Genomic DNA, 16,445 nt, shown 5'->3' on the forward strand with positions numbered 1-16,445 from the left:
GCCACATGCTCCAGGCCTCATCCATTCAGATATGATTACAAACATTTGTCAAAAGTAAGATTCAGCATAAGTAGCAGAATGTCTAAGCGTCTTTGAGCCAGTCTTTGCTAAGTGAGGCACGTTATCACTACCTTTCTCTTTTTGCACTTGAAAACTTTTCCCCCTTGTCTGTGGTTTCCTCCTCTCTCGCTCCTTCTCCTTCTCGAGCTCCTTTTCTTTCTTCTTCTTTAACCTCTCCTCCTCTTTCTCTCTTCTCTCTCTTTCCCTCCGCCGCCTCCTCCTCTCCCTGGAGCTCAGTTTCTCTTCATCCTCTTCTTCGACCGGTTTCCCCGTCCCATCACTGAAGTCCTGAATCAAGATTTTGGGCACTTGCATTTTTTGTGTCCCTTTTTCTTTTGCCTTTTTGGGTTGTTCACCTCTCAGCCTGCGGAAGAGACCAAAACGTTTTGGTGGAGCTTGTGGGTCCTGTGGTGCCACTGCCCCCTCTGTCGGGGACAGAGTGGACGGTGGCGACTTGACTTGTGAAGACTGGGTAACTTCAGGAGGAATTTTGTTTACAGCTTGAGGACTAGACTGTGATTTATTTTGTTGAACGTCCGGGTGATTAGGGCTAGACTGTGATTGGCTAGTCTTCTGTGGGCTGGTGAAGAGGTCTTCAGAGAGCTTACGCGCTAACCTGGACCCATGAGAGGTGGAAGATTTGCGGACACAGAAATCACCAGAAGACCGGCTACTGCGGCGTCGAGATATTTGTGTCAGGTCACCGGCATTTGGATCAGCCTGAGAAGACTCTTTGTCTTGAACCTGTGGGATGTCTTTGCTATGTGGATCGTCAGTCACCTTAGGAGTGGAAATGAAGACGGCGTCCTCTCCTACAGTGCTTTCTTGGTCTTGAACCTGTGGGACATCTTCACTATGTGGATCATCTGTCACATTAGGAGTAGAAATGACGGTGTCAGCTCCTACATCGCTTTCTTGGTCTTGAACCTGTGGGACATCTTCACTATGTGGATCATCTGTCACATTAGGAGTAGAAATGACGGTGTCAGCTCCTACATCGCTTTCTTGGTCTTGGACCTGTGGGACTTCTTCACTATGTGGATCATCTGTCACACTAGGAGTAGAAATGACAGTGTCCTCTCCTACAGTGCTTCCTTGATCTTCAACCTGTGGGATATCTTCACTATGTAGATCGTCCATCACATTAGGAGTAGAGATGAAGACGGTGTCCTCCCCTACAGTGCTTTCTTGGTCTTTCACCTGTGGGATGTCTTCACTATGTGGATCGTCCGTCACATTAGGAGTAGAAATAAAGACTGTGTCCTCTCCTACAGTGCTTTCTTGGTCTTGAACCTGTGGGACTTCTTCACTATGTGGATCTTCAGTCACATTAGGAGTAGAAATGACGGTGTCAGCGCCTACAGTGCTTTCTTGGTCTTGAACCTGTGGGACTTCTTCACTATGTGGATTGTCCGTCACATTAGGAGTAGCAATAATGACGGTGTCCTCCCCTACAGTGCTTTCTTTATCATTTTCTGTGTCTGCCATAGTGACCTGGCTTGCCCGTTGTTCAGATTCCGGTTCCTCAGAGGTTGTTTCTACTGAACTCATCCTCTGTTGAGACTTGGTGATGATGAACTCCACTACTTCCTCTTTCTGTTGAGGTGTTACAGAGTCTGGATCCTCCACCTTTGTTTGGGTTTCAGTTGGTGTTTCCTCTGTCTGTGTGTGATCACTTTCAACCTTTTCTTCTGAATGTACCATCATAAATCTTTCTTCCTGTTCGTGTGTAAGTTCACATGCTGCTCTGTCACACTCTTTCTCTGAACACTGAGCAAATGCTTCACTTGCCTCTATGTCATGTGTCGGAGGTGTTTCTGCTTCGCCCTCAGGTTCACTTACTATGTCAGTGCATTCATCTTGTTGACTACATTCAGGTGAAGACCGGATTAATGTCTCTGCTTCTGTCGTCGTCTCTAAATTTGAATCTATGTGTTGTTCTGTTTCTCTTTGTACTCTTTCAATCTCCCCTTCATTCTGTGTGGCTGCATTTTCTGCCTTTCCTAGAGTGTGTGTCAGTACATCGCTTCGTGTCTCTGTTTGGGTGTGGGTCTCTTCTATTTCTGTTCCTGCTAATGACTCAGGACTGTGGCATTTTGATTCAAACACATCCCCTGGTGAGCTTGTATCTGTCGCTGTGATCACCTCTTCCTGTTGCTGTTGCTGTGTCTCTGTTGTAAAATGTGGCTCGGTCACAGGTATTGCTTTAGTATTGCTTTCTGCCTCTGAGGTTGGACTTGTTTCAGTTCTTGTTTCTGAAGATTCTGTATCCACCTGTCGCTGCTGTATGTTGTTTGTTTCTGTCCCCTCTTCTGGTTTCATGCCAGCCTGAATCAGTAAGTCTCCACTTACTTGTAGATTCTCTGTGTTTGTATCTGCACCATCATCTTTCTGTGCCTCACTCTGATTTCCCTGCACAGCAGCTGTATCTTCACTTTCTACCACTACCTGCTCTCCTGTCTCTTCATTTATGTCTTCGACCTCCATTTCCTGGTCCCGCCCTTGATGATTCTGCTGTTCCTCGACTTGTGACTCGCTGCAAGAAACCAACTCCTCTCCTTGTTCATGCTCAGATGTTTGTTTATTAGGCTGATGGGTGTTTTCAACAGTCTGATCTATAATGAGATCTTGGTTTAGTTCTGTCCCAACATCTGCTCCTTCTGTATGTTGTGAAAGCAGTATGTTTCCCTCCTGTTCAGAGATTCTTGTTTCCACTATTTCAGTCTGTTCATTCACTATTACTGGTTCTTCTATGTGCACTGTTGGAATGTTTTGGATTTTGTCTGTCTTTAAAGGTTCCTTGTCTTCCATTTGTCCTGTTAGGTTTGGCTCTCTTTGTTTCTTGCATTCCTCTGAAATTACATCCTCCTCCTCCTGAACCCCCTGCACCTTCTCAAAATTTAAATCAGTCCAGCTGTTCCAGTCCTCCTTTGCTCCCATCGAAAGGTGCCTCACAACCTTGCCACCCCCTTCCCATTCACCTGCGTTAACTTTCCCCCCTCTCTTCCACTTCTTGCGAAGTAGGGTTGGAGACAGCGACAGAGTGGAGGCCGAACGTGCTATAGGGACAGACAGGTTCCCTTTCTCCCTCTCCTTCCTGTCCCGTTCTTCCTTTTTCTGGTGAGCCCTTGCCCATGCCATGTGGAACCCATGGCAACGACCTCTTGGATCAAAGGTGGATGAGGGTTTGTCCTTCCTCCACTTTTCCAACTCCTTCGCTGTCTGCTTTTCCAGATCTCTGGCTGACAGTGGCACTGAGCAAACCTGGAACAACGCAGGTCACCTTTGTTTTAATATTAATTTTCAAAATTCAGGTTGATGATGGGTCAAAAATTAAAGGTTAAACCATTAAATCGTGTTCTAGTAGCACAGTGCATGGTTTTGAGACATCATCAGCTGGCTTAGTGCATTTCAAATGTCTATATCTAGAATCTAGAATCTACTGGAGAGCATATTCTCTCATTTGATGTGGTAAAGGGCACTGGGGCCAAAATCCTCTACAAGTTGCATTGAAAGGAGGTTACTGCAAAGGCCATTGCATGCAAACTGCAGCACCATCAGCCTGTTTGTAGGAGCCATTTAGATACTTAAAGGATTAATTAATATGTGGGTCACATCCTGGGTTTGTTGGCATCATTTGGTTGGTACAGGTATATAAGTAGGAACCTTTCTTCAGGGGATGTTGTTTCTATCCATTAACTAAGATCTGGCTTCAAGTGTAGGCTAAGCTGCGACCTTTAGGTTTTCCATTTTGCACTATTAAACAGGAAAATTGTGCCCAACTTTATGTTAGCATGTTGCATTTCCACTCTTTTATCACGTCTTTCTTTGGTTTGATAAGAACCTGTACTTCGCCAGTTTGGGTTTGATGAAGAGCCCAAAATGTGATGTTTGGATTTGTTTCTAAACCAGGGTGTAAATCTTAACAGAGAACTATAAATGTAACTGTTAGCTAGTATCTGAGTTTTATTCTTACCTCTGCTATGAAGGTGTCATCTTCCTCTTGGACTTGTTCCCTGACGCCCCTCAGCTTCTCCAGAGTTTCCATCTGGCCCTGGCACTGCTTCCTCTGGTCCGCCCGGCCCAGCACCCGACGCACCAGCACCACTGCCACCTGAAGCAGCACTCGCACCCCTGCCCAAACGAAAAGTGTATTATATATTAATTACAATATAATATGAATATATTAGTATTCAAATATTGCATTAGTTTCAGCCTTTTAAGCTAAGACAATCATAAAAAACAGTATGATGTATATTAGAAATGGCTTGGTTAATTTCCTCCCTTTTAGAAAAAAAAAAAAAAAGATTTTATATCAGTCTGAGCCTGTGAGGAAGATGTACCATAGCAGAAAAACAGGTCCCAGACTCGGAGCAGAGTGTTGAATGGCAGGTGCCGTGTGAACAGACACATAAGCCAGTCAGTGGCGAACATGAGCGGCTCCACTCCATGTTGCTGAAGGTGTTTGTGTGCAGCTGGACATGTCCTCTTCAAGACCCAGCTCAGCATGGCCGCATCAAACAGGACTCCCTCCTACACAACAAATCACAGCAGGCTCGGAGTGAAAACCACAATGTGTACATTTGTCACTGACATGTACTATATGTGCATGACAAGGTTTTGGACATGTCTCTGTGTCTGTGTGTCAGTGTCAATGTCTATGTCCTCACCAACAGAGGGCTGTAATATCCAGGCAGGTACTGCTCACTGATCTGCACCAAACACCAGAAGGCCTCCTACCAAAGTTACAGAAGGTGAATGTTAGATACCACTAAAGCTGAATGTCTTGTCTTGTGCTTCTAAAATGTTGTTTGTCTCATGGGGCAAACTGACAAAATGTTACACAGTCAATATCTGAAAGGAGCTTTGTTTCTCCAATGAAATCCAGATTCATTCGATTTTTATTTAACACAAGGGTAACTGTGTTATTGTTTGCTACCTCAGCAGGCATGTTCATCAGCAGTACCGCAGTCACCGGCCCCTGTGCCTGGCAGTAACCCTCCTCTGGTTGGTACTGAGTGTAGGCTTTCAAAACTCGGAACAAACCACGCTGCCTATAAACACACAGACAAACCAAAGGTTTAAATATAAATGTACAGATAAAAGTCACCCTTGACTACAGAGGTGAGTTTATACAAAGAAAGCACATTGTTAAGTATAGACTAAAAAAGAGAGAGTTAGAGAAATGTTGCCTACCCGTGTCCATCTTTGGAAAGGAACATTTCATGGAAGGGGAACTGGCGGTCCAGGTCTCTTTCGATCACATCCACCCAGCTCTGCAGAGCAGGTTGCGAGTCCAGAGTCTGGCACAGGGATAAATGGCACTTGAAGTAAAATATCTTCAAACAATATTTGTCTTTAAAATATTAGTCACAAAATACAACTAACTTTGCCAGGTACCATCATCATCTTTATCAAGCTACTTCTGTATCAAACAACCAGTCCCCTTTAAATCACCTTTAACCAGTCAGAAAATATTAGTACTTTCTCACGAGGTTCACAGAGTTCAGTGTGATGTCCTAAAAGTGGTTACAGATCACTAGTATATGTCTTTTATTTACTACAGTGACGGTGTTCGGTTTTCTTGCCTGGTAGAGCTTTTCGTTTTCTTTCATCCTGTCAGTAGCTCCGCAGAGCAGTGGCCAGCACTTGGCTCTGAGCGAGGCAGGGATGCCTTTCTGACACTGCACTTTGACCTGCAGCGATATTGGTAATAGGTACGCAAGATCAGAGCAGTCAGAAAAACAACAACAACAACAAAAAATTCACAGCACTCATTTTGACTCGTCATAGCAGGAAATGCACAGGTGTGGCTGATAACTGTGGACTGCTAAACAGTGACAGAGCGACAGTTAGGCAGCATTGGGGAAAATCAGAGACTGAATCAGTTAAACACTGATCTTATTATTCACATGCTTTTTCTTGAAAAATGTTTAAATCTTATTTTATTGTTGTACTATTTTTGAACTTTAATTTGAGGGGGTTAATTCACACTGCATTTAACATGTCTAAAAGGGGGCCCACCTTACTGGCCTTCTTCAACAAGATGCGGTCCCATTGTTGAATAATGTTGATCCATTTGGCCTCCCTCTGTCTGACCAACTCAGGAGGTGGGCCCAAACTCCTGACACAAAACAGCACACAAAACACCAGATATACATTTAAACATGGAGCAACTATATTGTAACAAAAATTAAAGCCTTTTATTAGTCTAGTCCAGACACTGTGGTATTAAAACTCTCAAAACTATCATTTAACAGACACCTTTACGTCGGTGTGCACAGCAGCTTTTTGTGTATTGTCATTATATAGAGACAGTGTTTCGAAAAACAAGACAGGAAACAGGAAAACCGCACGTTAGCAATGTGAAGTCTCCATAGCAACAGGTCAGGATGTTATCAATGGGGAAAGTGTAAAGACTGCAGGTAGCAATTTGTTCAGTAGGTCTAATGCTGATTTTACACTACTTCTACCTTCTCCCACCGAGATTTGTAGTTTCATCGTTTTTAAATGCAACTTCTAGTTGAGTCTAGTCTGTAACTGTTGTCTACTGTTATTTGACGGTATTAATACCTAAGTGCTGCCATTGTCATGCACACTATCTTAGCTGCACATTTCACTCTTTCTGCATGAACTTTAGATGCTGGTAGAATTCAGTATCACTAGGAGGTGTAGTTGCAGAGTTGCAGCACGTTTTTCCTCCTACTTCAAGAAGTGTTTCTCACTGCATTCACAGAGTTGTGGTCTGATTGTGACTGTGAAAGCCTCTGGGTTTATAGCTGCCCTCCTTTCTCTAAATTAAACTTGATTACAACTGTCTTCTACACCAGGTTTGGTGTCCTTTCATGTGGCTGTGTTTTTATTTTAATACACCCATTGCAGTGTGAAGTTCAAACTTTATTTTCTGTGCAAACAGGTTTTCTTTTTTAGTCTATAATAGAAACATTTTGTTCTTGTTTGGCCAGTGCTGTGCGATTACACTGTGGTTTGGATACTACAGCTCTTCCTATTAAGACCTCTTTGCTAATTGACTTTTGATGTTATTTACTAATCACAGTAGTTATCTGCCCAATAAAATATGTCTTGGGAGCTGCTCTGTGTTCTGACATTGACACAGTAATTTATTTTAATGTGTTTAAAGAAAGCAGAGTTCACAGTGTTTACACTAAATAATAAAATAATAATAAAAAATCTAAAGGATCTTAAATGACCCAGTGTGAGAAGGGAAATCTTTAGTTGTTTGAAATGTCTACAACTTGTGTCCAGCCTTAGAATATAACCTGCATAGGGAGCCACAAGTAAATGGTTTCATTTGATAGGTTTACAAGCCATAGACATATAGGCAATAGCTAGTCTAAAAATATATGTATTCAGGCTTTCTAGAGTCTCCTTTGACCTCTTTAACACGTGTCTTTGAGAAAAGAGTGAAAAAAGAGAAGCAGTATGCTTAGTTTTGTTAGCAGTGACAATAGTCGTGCGCTAACACGACAGAAGCACAACAATAGAACTTCTCACCCAGCTGTGGATCCATTGGCCAATATGAAGCCAAACCGGTCCGTCTCAGGTTCCAGACTGACCTCTGACCCCGCATCGGATCCAGAACTGTCCTCCTCACTGAGGTTCTTCTGGGTTGGACTTGATGGACTCAACATCTTACTAAAAGACAAGAGTTCGGCGTGTGAATTTGTCCTCTGTCGTGCTCTCTGAGAAGCTGATGTGGATCTGTGTCAGAGCCTCCAGTATTTAGCAATTTGTTCAATAACTTAACGCCGTCCTAAAATACGAGTAGTGGTTAGTCATGCTGCTCTGTCTTGATGCTGAGTAAGCACTGTTCGCCACTGTAATTAATAACATTTTAAAAAGTACAACCTCTCCTATGTGAGTCCGGGTCATGAGCTCAAACACAAGTTCATGTAAACATGAGATCAACAGTTAAACATCTTGAATATACATTTAAATGCAGTTACCGTTTACATTTCCGTCATGTTCGATCACTTGGCTGCCAGTGTGGTGAGGTGTGACATCCTCTAGTGATGGGAGAGCAAGACAAACTTCCTCTCTCTCTCTCTCTCTCTCTCTCTCTCTCTCTCTGTGTGTGTGTGTGTGTGTGTGTGTGTGTGCGTCTTTCTCTCTCTTTCCTCCAGTATTACAAATGTTTACAAATGTTTGATCCCTCTGTCAAACAATGTAGCTGTAATACTGACTATTAATGGAGCTCTATTTTTAACTGTCATAGGATTGAGTCAGTAGTTCCAGTGTGATTCATCAAACATTACATCAGAGTGTGTGGCCTGTAAAAACCCCAACTGGTTAAGTAATGTAAAGCACGTTTAGACAACAGTTATTACATTGCTTTTGCTTGCTGTAAAAATGCTGTAATTATTAGAGCAAAAAGTTCATTTAAATACAGCTGAAAACACCATCAACAGTGAAACTTTTGTGCGATAAACTCAGAATGAAGCATTACCGAGGAGCACCTGAACGCAGCATTAATACTGTTCAGGGACCGCTCACTGTTGTTGCTCCTCAAAAACTTGCTTCAGAGGTAAGTCTGCTAGTTTTAGGAACTAGCAGCTTTGTTAATAACAAGAGACGAGTACTGCTGACGATCAGAAACCATATTGAGTCAGGTCTTCTACTAAATTATTATAGATTCACAAGCTATTATGATAATATTATTATGATGGTGATATTTGATAGTACGGTCATGTATGGTCCGTGTAAATAAAATAAGCAGCGATGTTTTAAGGACTAACTAATTAATTAGTTAAGCTAATGTAACGCCAGCAGTCGAGGAACTTCATTCATTTTATTAATAGTGAGGCGTTCACGTGTGTCGTACTGTGCGTGAATTGTAGTCTTTGAGTCCTCTTTTTAACGAAAGTAATTTCTAAAGGGCTTTTTATCGTTGGCAGTATGTTATGACAACAAGATTACTAATTGTGACTACAATTTATTTAAGTATTAGTTGGTTGGTATTTTTGGTTAGTAAGAACCGAAATTATTCCTGTTTTTCCATTTTCCCCGACATGTCGTAAACGTAGCACATCGCTGACGTAACAGCGGGGATTTGGGGCGCAGATTACCGGATGGTTGTGCTCAGTCAGCTGTCACTCTCCTCCCTCAGGCACCCATCCAGTGCTTTCAGATTGGATTCCCGAATCTGCATTTTTGTTCCAGTTTTTAGTTCAGTTAGTCTCAGCTTTTTTCTGTTTGCTTTTCCCCCTGTCTTCTCTGCTCAGATGTCTTCGGCACTGAGTCTGCGTCTTCTCCACTGCTACTCAAAGCAAGGTACTGCTGAAGAAGTACTATTAAGTCACCTCAATGAAAATTCAGGCATCATCACGTCACACTTTTTGTATCTCCAGGGACTTTGGGATGTGGCCCCGGTGTCATGCGCTCTTTCAGTCTCAGTGCGACCAGTGAAGGTTATAGTAAGTACCACTACAAAGTAAGAACTTATCCTCAATAGAGAAAATGCATACCCTTGTTTTTCTTATCATATGAAACGATCTAAACAAACATCAAACACTGTTCTCCTTTTATTCTATTTGCAGAATATGTAAATGCTCAGGAGATGCCAACAGACCTGAGGTCAATCACTGACCGCTCTGCCACAACCCTCCTTTGGACAGAACTCTTTAGAGGTTACACAAATTGTGATTTCTGTGCAGACCACCCATGCCATGCACGGGGTTACATGACAAATCTAGTCATATTCAATATTTTTCTTATTATTGCGAGACAAAATTATTTGTCTCGCAATAAGAAAAAAGTTTTGCAAACCTGCATTTAAGTGTTGTCTGTGTAGCCAAAACCTGGCATGGTTTATTTTTCTGTGCATATAGATCTCCACAAACCTTTAAAGTCACACACTTACACTGGATGCCATGTTCCTTCATTATGAGGAAAACAGCCAATATTGAGTCAATTCTACACACTGTATATTCGCATTTATCCACCAATAATTACTAGTGTAAGTGAAGTGACGATGTTGGTTTTACTCTTTTGATTCGATTTTGTCACCATAAGAAAAGTATAGAACAACACCAGCATTCTCCTTTAAGTGAGTGACACTCTCTCTGATTCTCTGGTGACACTCCCTCCAGGTTTGGCGATGACCATGAGTTACTTGTTCCGTGAGCCTGCTACTATCAACTATCCATTTGAGAAAGGCCCTCTGTCTCCCCGCTTTCGTGGAGAACACGCCCTCCGTCGCTACCCTAATGGAGAGGAACGCTGTATTGCCTGTAAGCTGTGTGAGGCCATCTGCCCTGCTCAGGTGAACACAAAGAGAGTTCCTGCTGTAAACACAGAACATTAGGACAATATAAAGTTTAATCACAGAGCACTTTTCTAGCTATGATGTCAACTAAAATTACTGCACAGTGGTTGTTTGCCTGCACTAAGCAGTGACATTGTAGTTTACAAGCATCCAATCATATGTTTCTGCATACATGAGGTCACGGTGACCTTAAGTCTTGACCATAACAATCTAAGTTCATGCTTGATCCCGTTTGCAAAAGTTGAATGTGAAGTCAGTGTGCAATGAATTTGCAATGTGGTACAGACTGCAACGATAATCCAAAAGTCAAAACTATTCATCTACTGAAATCTGTGACAGTATTTATGTTGTTATTTAATTAATCTCACCTTACATGATACTAGGCTCTGATTGATTAACTGCTGTCCGTTTTTTCTTGCTCTTTTCCTTTCTGTGTTTAACCTAGGCCATTACCATTGAAGCTGAGACTCGAGCTGATGGCAGCAGAAGAACTACTCGCTATGACATCGATATGACCAAGTGTATTTACTGTGGCTTCTGTCAGGAAGCCTGCCCTGTTGATGCCATTGTTGAGGTAAGAATATATTACTGAATAGGAGATTTTATGGAGCAGAAATTAGTCGTTTGTTGTCTGAAACGTGCCCAATTGTGCATTTTTATTTACTTTTTCAACTACAATTCTCTATTTTCATTTTCACAAGAGAACTTATCAAATGCAGACTCAAACTGAAATTATGAACATACAGTACGATAATCATGCATGTTATTTAGAATAAATTACTAGATTTCACAAATTAGAATATTTATTGTTATCAAACAGTCCTAAACATCAAAACCTTGTTGTACCTTAAAACTCAATGTCACGTGTGCAGTCAAACCTACAGACCCTTAATGTTTATTTTTCCTCCTTTAGGGTCCCAACTTTGAGTATTCCACAGAGACGCATGAGGAGCTTCTGTACAACAAGGAAAAGCTGCTCAACAATGGAGACAGATGGGAGGCTGAAATAGCAGCAAACATACAAGAAGACTACCTATACAGATAGAAATAGTCATATACGCACAGTGTCCATAAAGATTAATCATACGTGAAAATGAAAGACATATGAATGTCCTCTTATTCATTGAAGAGATTATATGTAGTTCTACAGCTATTTCAGTGAGTTACATATGAGCACTGAAGCTTTGCAGCCTCTGCTTCTGTTGTCAGAAATGAGAAAACGCACAATCACCTTTTTGTGTTTAAAATGATTAATGATATTGTTCTTAACTTTATGATGTTGACATTATAATCTGTAACCTATGTAATCAATGCACAGTATGTGATACACTAGTTTCTCTTGCACTTCAAAAACATGGTATATTGAAGAGTATTGTATGTAATATTTCAGATGCTATTTAAAAAAGTAAACTGCAGTTTTAACTGTCAATTCATCTGTTGCATGAAACTCAGTCAACAAATTTTTTTCATTTAGTTGTGTAAATAAGTCTTGCAGCCATAGTTTAACCATAATTAAATAATGAATGAAGATTGATTAAATTATATTAAATAAGACTAAAAGGCTGTCATTTAAGTGGCCAATTAATTAATTAAATTAACTGTAATCCTTTTTCAAGCACTTGAAAAGGTTATCAGTCAATAATAAAAAATAAGCATTAGTTTCAGCCCTTACAATGATGTTATTTAACAGGACATGGTAGCATAATGTGCATCACCACAACATAAATTCTGGTATGAAACTATTCTGATGCAGTACTAGTTGTTCAGGGCATAGACCGGTGTGTGTTTCTGGATTCTGAGTGTGTTTTGAAGAATAATCATGATGTATGTTCGTGATCTATAAGATCACGGAACAAGCTTTAAAATGAACTGCGTTTTACCGCTGCGGTGGTCACGTGATAGGGGCGGAAACTGACTCATAGTCCACGCTGAATCTCCCGCGAACGCAGCCATTTACTCTTTCCTCTCGTCGCAAAGACACCGGTGAGTATCTATATTCTTCTCCCACAACGGGCCATCCTGAATTTTTAAGTTTGTGCTTATAGAGAAAGTCCGTCATAACAATAAGAAACCTGAAGGTATGTTTTGGGTCCGTGTGGCGCTGTAAAGTGTCACCACGTGAGGGATGAGCAGCTAAACTAGGCCATTGTTTTTCATATGCTAACTCTTAGCTAACTCAGCCGTTAGCTCCGCGTAAAGAATGGCTTCCATGCTGCTAGCTGCTAGGTTAGCATGCACACCCTATGCTCATTTCACTGCTTTGTTCTAGAGACCAGCTTAAAGATATATTTGCCATTGTTGATTAAACCAATTTAGCCGAACCGCCTTTTTTACATTAGTTTTATTTTGTTTTGGACAGCAGCCGCAAAATGAAACGCGTTAGCTCGATGGTCTCCAGTCTGATTGTTCATGTCGAATAAGAAAAAGTGCGGTTGCGCGTCGTATGGCGCACTCAAACTAACCTTAGTGAGTAAGCTAGTTAGCAGCCGATACACTTCAAATACATCCGCAAAAGCGATGGTGTCGTGTTTTTTTTTTCTTTATTTAGGATTCAGCGTTAAATGCATCGATTGCCACACAGAACCTTAACGTTAAGCGATGATCAACAGATACATGCTAGCGAGACGTTACCGGGACGCTTGCTTGGCTTAGAACTGGCTGCTAGCGCTAGGTAACACGCTAGCTAGCTGCAAAGTGGCGTTATAATAACTGTACAAAATATGACTAAGCCAATAGTGCGTCTTATTTTCAGACTTTAACATCTGATTAGGTGACTGGTAACGCTGCTAGCTGAACGTTACTGGCGATTAACTTGGTAGACAAGAGGATAACGCTAACGGAAAACGTGCTAACCATCCCGCCTTGTTTTGTTTGACTCAGATAAATCGCAACCACGGCGGACTCAATGGCACAGTGTGTACCGGTGGCGGTGTTTAAGGTAAAGTATTGCTATATAATCTCACTTTTATACAATTTATATAGTTTAGTTAAAAACTTAGGACACTTGTGGTACGTTAGTTGTGCTAACGGCCAACTAGCTGATCCAGTACCAACCAGTCTACGGTTAAACTAACACATTTCTTTTGTAATAGCTGGTGTTGGTGGGAGATGGAGGCACCGGGAAAACAACCTTCGTGAAGAGGCATATTACAGGAGAGTTTGAAAAGAAATATGTCGGTGAGTAACGCTAACCTTTATCTAGTTTGTTAGCTATTGTAGATTACGGATAATGAGTTAAAATGTACAAGTTTAACATACGATCGTTCTAGTGGACACTTGGATAAAAGATACAGATGATATTAATGTTCGTTTAGCTAGTAGGAAACAAGACATTGCAGTACTGAAATGCTGATCTAGGTTTGAGAGAATTTCACTCACCATTGCATAGTTTGTCCACCAGAGAGCTCTGACAACTTTACCATGTGTCTCTGACACAAACTAAAAAATCTATGCTAAGACTTTTTTTATGTTCTTATAGTCTTGATCTAGATTAGCTGGCAATATAGAGGTGCTAATGTAGTTTCATTTCATTTTCACACCAATATTGTGGTGTGTGTGTGTCAATTTAGATTTCTGGGAATTGTAATTTAATGAGTTCTCTTAATGTTTAATTATGAGATACTTATTTGCCCCTCTACCCCTAAAATGAGGCAAAACTGAAATAGTATTCATATTTTGCTTGTAATTTCAGCTACTCTGGGAGTTGAGGTGCACCCGCTGATGTTCCACACAAACAGAGGAGCCATCAAGTACAATGTGTGGGACACAGCTGGTCAAGAGAAGTTTGGTGGTCTGAGAGATGGATACTACATTCAAGGTACTCTTCACTATCCTAAATAGTTCTGGTTATAACCTTTTTGCTTTAACTCTACTTAACTATTTGACTGTAAATCGCCAATAACAAATAGTGGTTGAAATGTTCTCGTTGCCTCCACAGCTCAATGTGCTATCATCATGTTTGACGTTACCTCCCGAGTCACCTATAAGAACGTGCCCAACTGGCATCGTGACCTGGTCCGTGTGTGTGAGAACATTCCCATCGTCCTCTGTGGCAACAAGGTGGACATCAAAGACAGGAAAGTAAAGGCCAAGAGCATTGTGTTTCATCGCAAGAAGAATCTGCAGGTAAAAACATGTTTAGACTACATGCCCAAATGTGTGGATTATTAAAAGCACTGGTTTGAGTCTTTATTTTACCTGAATAATCACTACTGTTACATACTTCTCTGCTTCCAGTACTATGACATTTCTGCCAAGAGTAACTACAACTTTGAGAAGCCTTTCCTGTGGCTAGCAAGGAAGTTGATCGGTGACCCCAACCTGGAATTTGTGGCAATGCCTGCTCTCGCTCCCCCAGAGGTCCAGATGGACCCAACCCTCGCTGCTAAGTATGAGGAAGAGCTTCAAGTGAGTATTACTTTTCCAGCTCAACGTCAATTTAGGGCAATAAATTTAGCAGGGCTGCAGTTGAGTGTTAAATTATTTATCCTGTCTCCTACTCTCAGGTTGCATCACAAACAGCACTCCCAGATGAAGAAGATGACCTCTAACCTGTTACCTGAGTCACCCTCCCCTCTCCCCCCTGGCTGTGGACAGACATTGTTGGAGTTTCGCCCCTTTACTGTAAAATCCCTTTCCAGATTTTTTATTTTTGAATTTTTTGTTTGTTTTAAAAATAAGAAAACTTGGTGGAAAAAGTTGTTCTAATTTCACTGTATAAGACACACCCGCCCTAGTGTTGTCGGTGGCATGCCAACGTGCTACTCTTCATCTTCGAGCACCCTCCACTGCACTTACCCAGCTCACATAATGCTGTTGTATGGTGTACTGGAAGCACTAAGGGGAATAAACTTTGAATAAAAACATTCTCAATATATTACGCGTGAGTGTATTTTTGCTTTACTAGTACGCCAGTGTACCCATGTTCTGGGCAATTTTGCATACTTTATTTCTTTATACATGTACAATTTACTCTGTTCATAGTACAAGAACACATTTAAATTGCATTTTTCAGTCATTTTATTATTTAAGCTGTGTGTAATTTGCAAAAGTCCTTTGGTGTGCAGTAGTTCTTGATTTATGCAATACCATAACATAGTTTGATATTAAAAGATGAATGACGGATGTAATAAATTGAAAGTGTCTTTTGTCACATTTCTGAATACTGACCAAAAAGATTTACTATCCATGTTATTTAAAATCGGATTGCATATTTCTTAAACTGGCAAGTCACATAATTAAATGATATGGTTGAACTGACTACTACCCTTGAGCCTCAAAAGTTTTTAGATTTCAGGTATCTTAAGCAAGGCACCTAATCCTTGGGTCAGAGATAGTACAGTGAGCTACAGGAAGGCTGACAATGACGGGTACTCTTGACAGAAAATGTACAGTGTAGAGGGGCGGTGGGGGTAATGCAATGAGGTATAATGAGATTTAATATCTCCATAGAGGAAAATAAACACAATACAGTTTCTTCTTATAGGTGCATTTATTGCAACCTGCTTAACAAAGTGGTGACCAGCAGGTGTCAGTCAAGTTCTTTGGATGTGAGCACAGTGGACCTCACCTTCTTACCTACAGGAGATATATATATATAAATAATTGTTCCACTGTGATGTGTTTTTTAGGCGTAGAGGTTACTACGTATCAGTATACCGGTGTTACAATGCATTTTGACGCATATGTTTTAAATCATGCATATTTCTGCATTTTACTATGTGATAATCAAAAACGTGCTATGAAGATAAACTATTGTTTAGTCTTTTGAAAAGCATCTTTATATGACATTTTAATGAAAGTGAGTACCTTTATTGTTGAATACATTCAGCTGTTCAGCAAAATACAATTGTAATTTTGATATGTTAGTGAGTTCTTTTCTTTTTTTTTTTTTTTTTTTTTACATTTGTAAGGTTTCACCAATTTTGTGTTCACAACTGCATTGATACAATCATCACAATTAGCCCATTTAAGAAGACGTTAAAAGATGACATTGAGGGCTGGTGTGCACAGGATTGGTACATTTCACATTTTCCAATGTAAAATGGACTCATAGCTGCCTTCATCATCAGCCTGTCTTCATCTTCCTGCAGAGGAAACT

At 40.9% G+C, this 16,445-nt stretch overlaps 3 protein-coding genes across 4 annotated transcripts; 2 read left to right on the forward strand and 1 right to left on the reverse strand.

The window, feature by feature from the left end:
* Positions 1–16: 16 nt before the first annotated feature.
* Positions 17–8,157, reverse strand: tbc1d10c (TBC1 domain family, member 10C). Its single transcript, XM_026357309.1, has 10 exons — positions 8,028–8,157; positions 7,576–7,716; positions 6,085–6,184; positions 5,649–5,756; positions 5,257–5,363; positions 5,000–5,114; positions 4,731–4,796; positions 4,404–4,593; positions 4,037–4,194; positions 17–3,324 (listed from the first exon to the last, which is right to left on the reverse strand). Exons 2-10 carry the CDS (start codon positions 7,710–7,712, stop codon positions 49–51), a joined length of 4,257 nt encoding a protein of 1,418 aa, XP_026213094.1. The 5' UTR covers positions 7,713–7,716; positions 8,028–8,157; the 3' UTR covers positions 17–48.
* Positions 8,158–8,563: 406 nt separating this feature from the next.
* Positions 8,564–11,729, forward strand: ndufs8b (NADH:ubiquinone oxidoreductase core subunit S8b). Of its 2 annotated transcripts, XM_026357988.1 has the most exons (7): positions 8,564–8,605; positions 9,303–9,351; positions 9,429–9,494; positions 9,618–9,707; positions 10,170–10,342; positions 10,791–10,919; positions 11,259–11,729. In XM_026357988.1, exons 2-7 carry the CDS (start codon positions 9,303–9,305, stop codon positions 11,388–11,390), a joined length of 639 nt encoding a protein of 212 aa, XP_026213773.1. In that variant the 5' UTR covers positions 8,564–8,605; the 3' UTR covers positions 11,391–11,729. The 2 variants fall into 2 exon arrangements, with proteins under 2 accessions (XP_026213773.1, XP_026213772.1); XM_026357987.1 differs by having other exon boundaries at positions 8,564–9,351.
* Positions 11,730–12,222: 493 nt separating this feature from the next.
* On the forward strand, positions 12,223–15,221 carry ran (RAN, member RAS oncogene family). Its single transcript, XM_026358667.1, has 7 exons — positions 12,223–12,328; positions 13,226–13,283; positions 13,438–13,522; positions 14,037–14,162; positions 14,283–14,470; positions 14,582–14,752; positions 14,851–15,221. Exons 2-7 carry the CDS (start codon positions 13,251–13,253, stop codon positions 14,893–14,895), a joined length of 648 nt encoding a protein of 215 aa, XP_026214452.1. The 5' UTR covers positions 12,223–12,328; positions 13,226–13,250; the 3' UTR covers positions 14,896–15,221.
* Positions 15,222–16,445: the final 1,224 nt, after the last annotated feature.

This window comes from Anabas testudineus, chromosome 10 (genome assembly GCF_900324465.2).
Source record: "Anabas testudineus chromosome 10, fAnaTes1.2, whole genome shotgun sequence".
NCBI lineage: Eukaryota > Metazoa > Chordata > Actinopteri > Anabantiformes > Anabantidae > Anabas > Anabas testudineus.